At 36.1% G+C, this 14,491-nt stretch overlaps 1 protein-coding gene across 2 annotated transcripts in view; it reads right to left on the reverse strand.

Annotated features, from left to right (window-relative positions):
- The window catches only part of SRBD1 (S1 RNA binding domain 1), a 198,326-nt gene that overhangs the window by 138,622 nt on the left and 45,213 nt on the right, over nucleotides 1–14,491 (reverse strand). For both annotated transcript variants that reach the window (XM_044263633.1, XM_044263632.1), the window contains exons 11-14: nucleotides 10,032–10,139; nucleotides 5,742–5,899; nucleotides 2,441–2,531; nucleotides 1,586–1,693 (exon numbers count right to left, since the gene is read on the reverse strand). In XM_044263633.1, coding sequence (XP_044119568.1) covers nucleotides 1,586–1,693; nucleotides 2,441–2,531; nucleotides 5,742–5,899; nucleotides 10,032–10,139 — 465 coding nt within the window. The remainder of the gene's footprint in view (nucleotides 1–1,585; nucleotides 1,694–2,440; nucleotides 2,532–5,741; nucleotides 5,900–10,031; nucleotides 10,140–14,491) is intronic.

The raw sequence follows: 14,491 nt of genomic DNA on the forward strand, positions 1-14,491 counted from the left end.
CTATTTTTTTACAAAAGGAAAAACCAACACAAAAGCAGAAAAAAAATCAAGTATAATAATTTAACATGTATGGAAACAAATATTTAAAAAATAAAATGAATGCCTACTATGCGCCAGAGGACTGAAAATAGTGAATCATACTAGCACACTAGCACATTTAATAATTTAATGATCTGAAAGTTCTATTTATAAGCACTACAGATTTATATTAGATATTTATAGATATTTATATTAAATTAACATGAACAAGTTAAAAAAAAAATCAGACAAGTTGCCTGAAATAAACTGAATCAGCTATATAGGGTCCTTGTACCACATTCTCAAAAGGACTGGATGCATGTGCACAGTTTCTGGAATAGGGAAGATGCACAGTACTCCCCAGACCAACCTGAACAAGAAGACGAAGAGTGGGGGAAAAAAGCTGAGGTGGATTTTTCAATCTGGTCCTTTCCTGAACCATGGCCCTGTGGTACCTACGGTTTGTCCCTGACTTCCTAAACCCCTTTGGTTACCCTGCATTTGTTTTCCTGACATCTTGATTATACTCTTGGCATATGGAACACTATACTAAATACAAATCCCTCCTCTTTCGGCCTAAAAAGAATCTTGGGATTCTTCTTCCTGTGTTGGGTTTTGTTTGTTGATCCTGTTAGTCACATACTCATCAGCTGACTTCCAGCAGTGGAAGATGGAGCTTGTGTACTCTTCCCAAGATATCAGCTATCGTAATTGTCTTCTGTCGTAGAATTAAACACTTAAGAACTTAATACTACTGTAGCTTGAAAAAGGTAAGTGTGGGGGTACCTGGGTGGCTCAGTGGGTTAAGCATCTGCCTTTGCCTGGGGTCATGATCCCAGGGTTCTGGGATCAAGCCCTGTGTCCTGCTCCCTGCTCAATGGGGAGCCAGCTTCTCCCTCTCCTGCTCCCCCTGCTTGTGCGCTCTCTGTCAAATAAAAAAAAAATAAAATCTAAAAAAAAAAAAGGAAAAGAAAAAGATAACCCTGGTTACCTGATGTCCTAAGAGAAAGTAAGGAAACGATGCTGAACAAAAGCAGAACTACTACAGATCTAGGGGTAGGACTACAGAAATGGGTCATGCTAATCCAAAACTATTCAGAAGTTAACTGGATGTCTATATAAAATGAAAGCTTGCAATGAAGACATGAACAAGAAAGGAATATCAGAAGTGCTTTTAACTGGTAATACTTACCCTTGGCTGTCAGTTCTGAAAACCAACAATTTATAGGCCTCAGAACTTTGGAAGAAAAAAAAGCTAAGTTATCCACAGTTCTATGTACTAGTTAATAATTAATTAGAGCTCTCACAGAAGGTACAGCCTAGAAACACCATGAAACCAAGTAAGCCCTAGCTTGCTATTTCTGTGTGAGTTTTCAGGATACTGAAACTCAAATTTCTCTAGGAGACAGACACTTTATGTTGTCCTACAAAGTACTTGTGAACAGCAAGAGGTGGTCTGTGGGCAAAGAAGATGCATATCATAAAAAGAGAAGAGAGAATTCATCACAGAAGGAACTGGAGAAGTTCTTTGCCTCTCAAAGAAAACAAACATTCCTAACATCCTTACCAGTAAACAACATCCAGTGGCGCAAAGTAATTTTTCATTATCAGGTCAGCAAAGTAAGCTTCTGTTTCCCGGCAGGCAGTTCCATTTCCAATCACCACTGTGCTGCAGCTTCAAGGGATAAACAAGATGAGAAATGGAATGAGCTCAAGGCATGCTTCTAAGTCAATCAGGAGAAAATGCACAAATACTATCACAGGATGATCTTATTCTCTCATATAGCCAAGCAACATCTCCACGATCTCACAATGGAGGGACAGACTTTTGTAGAATAAAGGACAATGCCCCTACATTTGGTATGGGAGGCAACGGAGAAGTACTTTACTGTCATACCATCAAGAACAGTCAGCTTTCTTCCCATCTAGAAGGAACCAAATTTACAAATAAATAAGAAACTCTGAAGCATTCTATGCCATAATAAAGACATCATGACTGAATTATGTGATACAGTGCCAAATAATCCCTGAAGCTTCAAACTACTATCACATCCACTCCTCAGATCCAACAAAAAGGAAGGAAAGAAGGGAGGGAGGAAGGGAGGGAAGGGAGGAAGAACGGGCATGAGAGAGAGAGAGAGAGAGAGAGAGAGAGAGAGAAAGCCCAAATAAAAGAATTCAATGCTCACTTTTGTTCATATTACCACCTTTTGTTAGTGAAGGTGGCACAGGAAGGGAGAAGCATCCCTCCAAAGTCTCCAAATGTAGAGTTCTCCAGCAATTTGCCCCAGCACTGTTTTACATGATTCCTTCTCTCTCACCAAGGCACTTCCCTTAATCCCTCCCTCCAAATTAGGAGCTTCAAAGGTATCTCTGATTGGCTGAGCCAGTGAAGTACTCAAAAGGTTACTTATTTTCATACTTGAAATTCAGCAAAAGCCTCTTTATTTTCTCTGCCTCTCGGAAGCCTTGTCCACAATGCAAGTAAACCACATCGGTATGAAGTATCTGACCTTAGAGAAAATGAAAAGAATAAGCCATTTTGTAAGAAATCACAAAACACAACACAAAGATGATTTGATTAAGTAATTTATACTAGAAAAAGGAACTCCTTTGTTTTCAAAATGCAGGATGAATCATTCATATTCACTAAATCAGATTCTTCCAAACACTCTGAAATTTTGTTACTTCCAAAGTTATAAGGATACTACTTTGCTACTTATCATTATTAACTAGATTATATGCCATGATACCTAAAAGAGAAATGGTTTTTAATAACACATAACATTGAGCTAACATTTATTGAATATGTACCAAATGCCAGACAATGCTGTAATACTATTCTATTTCTTCTTTGGGTTGTAGATACGTGCATTTCTTTCCCTGCATAAGTCTAAGGCTGCATATTTATGACTTTAGTTTTTCTCTATATTATATTTCAGTGAAAAATAAATTCAACATTTAAGGGTAACAACCTCAAGAACAGAAATAATGAGCTAAGTGACCAACTTAGGAAGCTATGAAAAGAACAAGAGAATAATCTCAAAGAGAGCAGAAAGAAGGAATTAATGAAGTTAAAAGCAGAAATTAACAAAATAGAAAAATATATATGTAATGAAGAGGACTGGTAAAGTTTAAAGTTAAGAAATCACTTAAGAAAAACATATACTTTTAACAATACCAATCAAGAAAAAGAAGTTATAGATAAATAAAAAAAGATAGAAATAAATCATATTAGAAATGAAAAGAGGATACAACTAGAGCTTCAGCACAGATTAAAAAGATATAAAGACAAAAAAATAATAAAATTTAAAAGAAGATATAAAGGCTATTATGAACAATTTCATGTTAATTTAAATGTTGGAATGGATAAATTCTTGGAAATGTCTTACCAACCAGATTGAAGATACATACATATATATGTGGGAGTGCATACAGTATTTTTAAAAAGTCATCCTGTAAGTAATACAAATAATATCAGATCCAAATACGAACATGTATGGTATCTCAACAGATGTAGGAAAAGACATTGGTAAAATATGCTTCCCATTTACTGTAAAAATGTATAGCATAATAAAAAAAGTGCAACTAGTACAGCAAAACCAAAAACCCAAGGCTATCTATAGCAAAGTAGTCCACAAAACTCAAAAGATGATCAAGTGGGAACACTGCAACTACCAAGACCTTCATGCACTGGCACTTTTGTGGGAGCAAGAAGAGACAAGCGGGGCGCCTGGGTGGCTCAGTGGGTTAAGCCGCTGCCTTCAGCTCAGGTCATGATCTCAGGGTCCTGGGATCAAGTCCCGCATCGGGCTCTCTGCTCAGCAGGGAGCCTGCTTCCCTCTCTCTCTCTCTGCCTGCCTCTCCATCTACTTGTGATTTCTCTCTGTCAAATAAATAAATAAATTAAAAAAAAAAAAAAACAACAAAAAAAAGAAGAGACAAGCAATGAAGTATCTCATAGACCAGAAAATATCAAAAGGTATTTCCCTGTAGTGTGGGAAAGACCTCTGCAATACTACAATTTATAAGTTAGTAGAAAGTCTGCCCATTCAGTTTTGGAAGGATTGGAAAACTTTGGTCTCTACAAACTCGTGAAACCCAGACAGAATATCCTTTTCAAGACAAAAACCCCAATTGAGAAATTGTTGGGAATCATATCCCCCCTGAGTAAGATAACGATAAAATGGTAAAAGGAGAAAGAAGTCCAGGTAAAATTGAGAAAGCATCAGGAAAACAGATTCAAGAAAGTAGAAGGCTATCTCTTTATTCATAGAGATACTACAGTGCTTTCCCCCCAATGCCAGTAATCTGGGGAAAAAAGAAGGGACAGTTCTAGAGATATGCAGCTAGAAAATCTTTTCTGACCTGGTCTTCTACCCTAAAAGCTGGGGAAAATGAATTTTATGTAAACCTAAGCAACAGAAAAGGATGATGGTCAAATTCCATAGAATGAATATTTTTTAAAACATTTAAAAAGTTAAAAAAAAAAGACTAGTATGTCCTTACAGAAAGATGTGTTCACAAAATGCAGAGAAAAATTGTAACTTAAAGAATGAGCTACCAAAAAGAAAGAAAGAAAGAAAGAAAGAGAAAATGAGAATAACATAAATCAGAATTAGAAAACCCCAAAAATAACATGTGAGAACTCAAACCTGAATTAGACATGGGGGTTATTTCAGGAGCACCTAGGTGGCTCAGTCAGTTAAGCATCTGCCTTCAGCCCAGGTCATGATCCCAGGGTCCTGGGATCGAGTCCCCTATCAGCCTCCCTTCCTCTGCCCCTACTCCAAGCTTGTGCTCTTTCTCGTGCTCCCTCTCTCTTTCAAATAAATAAATCGTTTAAAAAAAAATCAAAGTTATTTCAGAAAGAAAAATTTAAACCAAAAGAAACAATGAACAAATAAATGTAATAGTATATATTATTGTATATAATATATATGTAAAACATAATAACATATAGTAATAGTCCATAATATAATAATATAAAAATAATAAGTAAGAGAACTTTAAGGTAAAAATAAGGAAAATATAAAAGCTCAAAAAAATTGAAAGTGATAAAGTTCATTAGAGAACTGAAATCTATTTTTTGTAGGTACCAAATGGAAACTCTAAAACTTGAAAACACCGTAATTTAAATAAGGAACTCAATGGATAACTTCAATTGCAGATCAGACATAGCAGAATAGAGGCTTAATTAATATAAAGACAAATAATATAAAATAGAACAACTGACCCCATATTAAATGTAACAGGTTAGAGGGTCAAGCAGAGAAAATAATCTCAAATGTAGACACAGAAATGCAGTAAGAATTTAAGGGCAATAGAAAGGGTAGATAGTAAATAAGGGGAAAAATGCTAGGCAAAACAAAAATGTCTAGTAGTTCAAATACACAGAGTTAAAATGCATCATATATAATACACTATAATAAATAGAAGTTGATGGGGAATAGTTTTTCAAGCTTGAGCCTAGTTAATCTTCAACATCTCCACTGTGACACAGGGAAAGGCACGGTATAAATGATAGTAACATGTTGAGATTTTTGATCAACAATTAAGACAAATATGAAATTTGATTTTCTAGTTCCCACACTACCATGTGTGAGAAAACCATTTTCTGAGCCTCAAAAATTAACATTATTTCAAATCCTCACAATATGTATGATGTGAAACTTGGGACCAACCAAACAACTTTTCATTGAAGAGCTGAAAGATGTACTTACTGGTAGGAGAAATTATAGCCAATTTGCAACCATGTTTGTAACCAGGATCCACTCCCATCAAGGTGCGCCCTGGAACAGGGCTTGTTAAAAGCAGTTGACGAAGGTTCCGTCCAAACATCATTACTGATTCCTTCTCTGCATCTGATGTTAGTTTGGCTCTTTAGAAACCAAAAAATATAAGGAAAAAGAGAAAGTATTCAGTTTTATCATTCACCTCAAGTTTCTTCCTGCAAAGAACAGAATTCTTTCCGTACACTTATTCCTCACAGGAGTAACTTTTATAACAAAAGAAAGGAGAAAAGATCATATATAAAATTATACGTGAAACCACAAACAATTCTGAAGCAAATCTCAGTATGTCATACCTATATTCCTTTTCTATCTGCCCTTTATATATGAAATCTATATGTATAAGTATCTGTGTATGTGAGAGAAACAGAGTATATAAAGACCTGGACATCATATATAACAAGTCAAGTTAAAGTTTATTAGCTGATTAAAAATATAAACACAAGATTAGTGATAAACTATTGAATCCTAAGTAGTCTCTTCCATCAGTACTTAGCTTTACACTTTTTTTTTTTTTAAAGATTTTATTTATTTATCCGACAGACAGAGATCACAAGTAGGCAGAGAGGCAGGCAGAGAGAGAGAGAGAGAGGGAAGCAGGCTCCCTGCTGAGCAGAGAGCCCGATGCGGGGCTTGATGCCAGGACCCTGAGATCATGACCAGAGCCGAAGGCAGCGGCTTAACCCACTGAGCCACCCAGGCGCCCCTTAGCTTTACACTTTTACCTATACAAATCACAACGTCATCTTCTTACTCTGTTCAGTTCTCCACATTGAGCCCCCACCTTGTCATTGTCACAGAGATGTGACACGACCAAGGATATTAGTAATCAGTCCAGAACCATGCCTCATACATACAATTTCCCAGGTTTTCTCCAGAGAAGTTATTAGAATTCTAATTTTAAAACTTTTTTTAGGATAAAAATATATGTCTATAAAGGAATTAAAGGCATTTAAAAACTAAATTGTAACACCATTCACTTTTTTTAAAGTATTTATTTATTTAAGTAATCACTACACACAATGTGGTGCTCGAACTCAAGACCCAGAGATTAAGAGTCACACACTTTTCTGACTGAGCCAGTCAGATGCCCCTTAACACCACTCATCTTCTTAACAAAAGCTCTTAACATATTATCTCCTGAAATTCTTAGGAATTTTATAAGAAGACATAAAAAGTATGTCTTCTCCCTTAGAACAGGAAAAGACATTTACGCCATGGTCACAAGAAAACTGAGAGTACAAAAACCATTCAAAGTACATTTCATATCAGTGCTGGGGTAGAATTATCTATATATCTGAAAGCACACACAGCTAACTATGTCTGCTTTTTGTGTCTGAGTCAGTTTCTTAAGGCTTTCTCTCATCTTTTCACTTCATTCTCTCACATTCAGCCAAACAACATGAAAAATATCATGAAAGGTATTTCTGAATCTTCACTTTTAACTTTATTTATAAAGCAAATGTTTGCTGTCAGTCTTAAATAAAGTACCCTGATCAGTGTGAGATACAAAGCTGAAAGACAAGATCCCTGCTCTGAACATGACTGCAGAGTGGAAGAAACAGCAAAATAATCAGGTAAGTATAAACAATGGTTAAGTGCGATGCTAATGAGAACATATGGGAAGGGCATTAAACCACAAAACTCTCAAAGAGACGTCTACTCAGGTGAATCAAGAAGAGTAAGTAAGAGTTAAGCCAACAAAAGCAGGGAGAATAGAATGAAGGCATAGAGAAAATGTTGTAGGCAATGGAAGAACCATACATTAATGACTCGTGGCTCATTATAGAAAAAGCAAGTAATTTCATATGCTAAAGTAAAAAGAAATACCAAGACATAAGGCTGTAGAGCCAAAATGAAATCAGACCACAAAAGGCTATGCATGGTCTTCTAAAGAGCTTGGATTTAATTCTAAAGACAAAGAAGAGCCACTGGAGAATTTTAAGTAGAAGAGTATAAAATAATCAGACGGGAGTTTAAGGATGGCGATGTGAAAGGTGTAGTATGGCAAAACAAGACAGAAATCATCTGTGACGCTAGAACAGTAATCCAGAAAAGAAATGATCATACCCTGAATTAAAACAGTAACCACAGACATCAAAAAGCGGCAAAATTCAAGGTATAATAAAGGATGGGAAAATAGGAAGCACTTGGTAACTGACAACACAGAACTGATGAAAGAGGTAGGTGTGAAAAGCAACACAAGGATGAAATGTGACAGAAATAAGAAATCCAAAGTAGATTGCATAGTATATAGTCAATTGAATCAAATGTCTGCAAAATAATAGAGTCTGTATGGTTGTTTTAAGTACTCACACATGAATGGAGAAAAGTCTGGTTAACAGTCATTATCTTTAGGAAGTGAAATTTTGTGGATTTTTTTCTTTAGTGTTTTACTGATTCAATTTTTCTACATTAGGACAAATTTCTTTTTAATTAGAGAATTGAAGTAATTTTCTTTAAAGAAAAATCAATTGGGAGTTTTCTCCCTCAATTGCTGTTTAGGTAATTATAAGTATTTCTATCAAGAGACACATCTGTAGATAGTATCTGCAAACTGACTTACATACTAAAATAAGATATATTTTTTTAACTAAAGGCATTTTAGAAAAAGAGAATAAAAGTGCTCTTGTTTGCTCACTGCTAAAAGAAGTCAAAGAAGGATTAAACATTAAACAATCCCACACCAAATCGCTAACATCAAATCACAATGAACTCATTCCAGAGGCAGTGAAGCTCCTCAAGTCAAATGTATGCAAAACTGTCAAAAACACCACTGGACATTATATGCTCCGCGAAAAACCAAGATAAAGAAAAACAAAAGGAAACAAAATTTTGAATAAGGTAACCTTCTCTTTTTCCTTACGATCAAAACCCCTTAGTTTTAAATTTCATGCCCCAGCACTCAAAAGCAAGAGATGTTACCTTGCGCAGACTTGAAACGAAATAGGATTTGAACAGAAACAATATTGTTAAGGGACAACTGAGCTATGAAGGATGAATCAAGAGAATGAATGACTTTGATAAAAAGAAGCCTGCCAAAGAAGCTTTGTGCTTTTTTTTTTTTAATAGTACCTCCTCAGTCCCTGTTGTCAAAACCTCCAAAGTCAATGGCCAAGTCCAGTAAAAGAAAAATAGGCAAACATTCTAAAAGCTGCTATCGATTCTCATAGGCTTGAAGAGATGGCTAGAAATCTAGAGTTTTCAAGTAACGCTTGCTAAAATCCATATAAGAGAAAATGAAGAAAGTCTGGAACACATAGAAAGGAATATATCAGCAAATGGCTAGTTTGAAGATTGACTACAAAGACAAAGGCTAGAGATAAGCAGGAAAGAGGGTTTTTGCCTCCTCAAACTTCTTTCCATCTCTTACCCTACAAAAACCCACAATCTGCCCCTCAGCTCTCTTGCAGTTCTTCTTTGTAACTCTTAAGCCTTCCAATAGTCCATTTAGATGGTCACTTTTTTTAAAGATTTTATTTATTTGACAGACAGAGATCATAAGTAGGCAGAGAGGCAGGCAGAGAGAGAGGAGGAAGCAGGCTCCCTGCGGAGCAGAGAGCCCAATGTGGGGCTCGATCCCAGGACCCTGAGATCATGACTTGGGCAGAAGGCAGAGGCTTTAACCCACTGAGCCACCCAGGCGCCCCTAGATGGTCACTTTAATCATCTCCTCTAATATGTGCTCATCGCTGCTGACAGTTATTCACCTACATAACTCCCACTTAGAATTAGAAACATATATTAGCTCTCTCTCTTCCTAGGAATAAATTCATAGTAATAAATTTATCATGTGACCCACTGAGCACATGATGAATTTCTCATGCTGTTTTGGTTCTCTTACCTCCAAAAACTGCTTCCAACTAAATTCTCCATTAACTTCTTAGTTTATTACCCCAAGCTAAACCTCTCATCAATAAAACCATTCGTTTGTCCTGGCTGTCATACTGCAAAACTGGTACTACAGGACTGGAAGGGGTACACATTAACTGGTCAAGATTTGAAAAGTACACTGTAATTAAGACCTCTGTTTTGTGGTTTATGCATGTGAATGCCTCTACAGACTGAACTCTAGGCTTAACTATATAATTGCTTTGTGATCCTGATTCAGTTCTTTGGATGGGTTAGTGGGTCAATGAATATTTACACCAGGCTTTAATGGGTCTATTACCATAAATAATAATAAACAGTGCATAAAATTAACTACTACAAGACACGTACCTGAACTCTCTACAGAGAAGAGGATAAATAAGGCGTTTGAAAGAATCATCGAGTGAATTGTGTAAGATCTTCATTAACTCTGGCCTTGCAAAGCCACGTGGTCTCCACCTGCAAAAAAGAAAAGCCTACACTAAAACCCATGTAGTAATAATAAGAGCATGAAAGGACTCCTGGAAGAGGGGAGAGGAAGTGGAACAGAAAAGGGGGAAAAACTTTATTGAAGCCAAAGTAACATAATCTGTGAGGAAAGACTATAATGTCTGGAAATTATTACTATGACATCTGGAGTTCTTATTTTTAAAAACCTGGTAACCACAGTCACATAGAAAACGTTACGGGAGGAAAAACCTTTTTTCTTCTGGGAAAAGTCTCCAGACCATTATTATTAAGGGTGAAAATCTTAAGATGTAAGAAAGTCACAAGAAAACAACAAACGCACTGCTATTAACTAAATTATACCCCCTAAAATTAGTATGTTGAAGCCCCAACCCCCAATGACATTATATTTGGAGATGGGGCCTTTGGGAGATAATTAAGATTAGAGGTATCCTGACAGGGCCATCATGATGGGATTAGTGCCCTTAGAAGAAAAAATCAGAGACCCCACCCTCTCTCTATCCCCCTCTCTGCCAGCCGGGTGAGGACACAATGAGAAGGCAGCAGTCCACACACCAAGAAAAGGGTTCTCACCAGGAACCGACTCAGCATGTATCTTGACCTTGGACTTTACGACCTCCAGAACTAGGAGTTAATAAATTTCTGTTGTTTAAGCTGCTCAGTCTATGGTATTTTGTTATGACAGCAAAGCTAAGAAAACATGTAACCTTCTTTGCCTATTCCTCGATCTCTTCCTGAATTAAAGCAAACTGAACAAAGGAAGAACTCTACTTTAACCCTTGCCTCTTGCCATTCCTTAGCAGAACTCATTCTACTTCTCAGGCTGCATTGCTCTATAATGCAGTGTATCAGAATGCATGCCGATGAATATAAATGTCAGAGAACTGAATGGTAGTGGGCACTGGATAAAGAACAGTAAGAAAAACACAAACTAAAAAGGACAAATTTAGCCCAAGCCCTCCCATGTTTCCATCCATCTATAGCATCTCTGCCCTTGCCCTTCAATGACCCTTGATAAACCATTAATAAAATATCTATTTTATAAATCACAATAAAATAAACCATTAATACACCCTTGGGACACTGTCATCTCTCTTACTTATTTTGGGTAGGAAATAAACTAAGTTTCAGTGGACAAACATTTAAGCAATGTTTCATAGTAACAACTAATAGAATCCTTGCCACAGAAGGTTATTATCTGAGTAGAACAGTTTTTAAAAATTTGAATGAAAGTGCTTTCAGGACATACATCCTTCCACTCAAATCCCTGTTACTCCCTACTGTCACCTTCTCCCGAAAGCAGGATGGTAAGGAAGGAGGAGATGATTCAGACATCCATTATTAACATTACAATTAATACCGCTGTTGTTCCTGTTATTGCTGTTATTATTATTATTAATTTGGAGAGCCCAATGTCATGAAAGACGTCCCAGAAGAAACATGTGAGATGGGTTTTAAAAAATGAATTGTGCTTTACCAAACAAGACCCAGAAAAAAAAGCATACTGGTAAGAAACCACAGCACATGGAAAAACATACAGGCATGAAAGAAAATAATGAGTCCTTTCAAGTAGATTAGTAGTTAGTAATTAGTAATCTACTTTCAAGTAGATTAGTACTGCTAGAGTATAACTGTCAGGATCAGGTGGGAGGAAGATGCTAGAAAATATGGCAGTGGCCAGATCATTAAAGGTCTTATAGAGCATGGTATGGAGCTTGGCAAGTTAGGAGAGAACACAGTCCTGGGTCATGGGACAATATGCCTGGAAGATAATCCTTAGAGGCCAGAAGACCCTTTCTTTTTAAAGATTTTATTTATTTATTTATTTGACAGAGATCACAAGTAGGCAGAGAGGTAGGCGGGTGGGGGGGGGAAGCAGGCTCTCTGCTGAGTAGAGAGCCTGATGTAGAGTTCGATCCCAGGAACTCAGCCAAAGGCAGAGGCTTAACCCACTGCGCCACCCAGGCGCCCCTGGAGTGATTTTTTAAATGTATGTATTGGATATCGGCTGGGGGTCATGCCCTTGAAGACCAAACTTAGGTTCCCCCATTGCTAGTAGGAGAAACACAGAAATCCTTAATACTGTTTGCCCAATCGTCTGGAAGCTTCAATAATTTTTCACAAACCTAGCTCCTGACCCCACATCTACTCTGGGTTCCTTCCAAATAATTCCCTATATTGCAGCCAGAGTGATCTTAAAATACAAACTGATCATGACAATCTTCTGTTTAAACCCTTTACTGGCTTTTCATTACTCTTAAGAATAAAATCCTTGCCCTGTCTAGAACATTAAGTATGAAACGAACTATGCCTACAAGTCAATCCTCATTTCTTGTTGCTTCCTGTTCGTCTCCTTTTGTCTCTGACCTACACATGCACAAAATCCAGACTACATTAGGGCTCCCTGTTACAAACTCCTGAAACACTGCACTTTCTCCTTATAATACTCCTTAACTATTTGCTCAGGGTCTTCTCCATTCAACTACATTGTCACCAAGGACAAGCAACATATTTGTCTGATTTATAGGTGAATCTCCAGCATCTAGCATAAACCTGAATAAATGAATACATGAGAAAGGCGGAAGGTGGAAGAAGTAGGGACAAAGAGAGTAAAACAAAAAAGAGGAGGAGGAAGAAGAAAAGATTTGAGTATCTCTAGTCATTCAAATGTGTTTAAAAAATGAAAACAATTCCTTGAGAATGGTTCTTTGGTTCCCAGAAGTATTTTAGCTGGCTCTTGTTGTGTTCTTTAGTTTCCCTAGAAGAGTTTCTTCAATTATCTATACATGGAGAGAAACTTCTAGAATGTAACTGAAACTTGTATCACTATACCATAGTAATGTATAGCATTATAGCATAAGTCACATAATATTAACGATTCAATTGGAGGAGAACTGAATGAAATAAAATATAGATGAAAAACCATTTAAATCTCTCCAAGGAAATCATTCCTTAACATTTATTTAGTGTGAAGGTAACAGTTTAAAGCCTAAATAATAAGCCCCTTAACTACAGATTCTGATACTGTGTATTATGAACATTCATAGGAAAATAAGATAGAAGTTGTCTCCAATTTACTGTGATCTATTTACAAAAGCCATTTCTAAAAAGGAGTTTTATTCAGCAATCCCACTACTTTGTAGTAACAAGATACCACTGAAGGCTACACAATTACATGGAATATCATTTAATTCTCTTAAATCTGTGAAAAGGTATTACTCATCACTTTGACAATAAGGAAACTGAAAGAAATTAAGTAATGTGCTCATAGTCACAAGAATAAGTCATATAACTGGAATTCAAACTTAGATATATCCATTTCTAGGATTTTGTTCTTTTTATGAAACTCTCTTGGAACTTCATCATATTTTAAATTAAAATTATCTAATTTCTTTATACAACTGTTTAAACCTATAATTTCTTTTAGGTATTTATTCCCTTTTTATTTTTAATGAAATTTGTTTGTTTACAGAAGAAATAAGCATTCATTTAAAGAAAACTGCAGGGGGCTATACAACAGAAAATTAAAATCTCACACAAGAGCTATGAAATAGATCATCTTTATTTTTTCAAAAATTTTCTTACACATACATATAGACCTATTTTTTGCCATTAACGAGACCATTCTATAAATACTAATTATAAACTGTCTTTTAACTTAATAAGACATATTTATATCTCAATTTTAGCTCTATCTCAACTTTCTTAAGATGGCTGCATAGAATTCCACTGAATGGATATAAAATAATTGGTTTATATGGCTTATACAATTTATGTACTGACTAATATTGACACAGTTGTTTCACTTGATGGGTCCTTGGTTAGCATTATTTGGTCATTAAACAAGATGATCCTTTATGGAATTGGGTTTTGGCAAACTGATTTCCAATCAATCGATGAAAGAACGATATTGGACAAGAGAGCTAACTTCCAAAAAATATAGCACTTGTTCCTCCCAAAGAAAAATTCATCTACCTCTTCAGAGAGCTTTCCCAGCAATCTCCCTAAATTAATGTTACACAGAACTAGCTTGTGAGGGGCATACCCCAAATCTACACGTCCTAACTTCTAGGCAAGCTTTTTTTACCTTTGCATCAATTTTCTCATTGGTTAAATGGCAGCTACAAATCTGCTCTACTCACTGAACAGATTATTGTGAAGATCAAATACACTCTGAAAAGTTAAAACTAAAAGGAGTTCTATACAAATCTGTAGTGCTATTTTAAAATGTTCCCTTAGCAAATGAAAAGGATAATAAAGAGTTATATGTTTGGACAATTCTCTGAAATATCCAATAAACTTAATGTTTGTTTCAATCATCCTTAATGTGCAAAACTTTTTAA

Source organism: Neovison vison, chromosome 8 (assembly GCF_020171115.1).
Source record: "Neovison vison isolate M4711 chromosome 8, ASM_NN_V1, whole genome shotgun sequence".
NCBI classification, from domain to species: Eukaryota; Metazoa; Chordata; class Mammalia; order Carnivora; family Mustelidae; genus Neogale; species Neogale vison.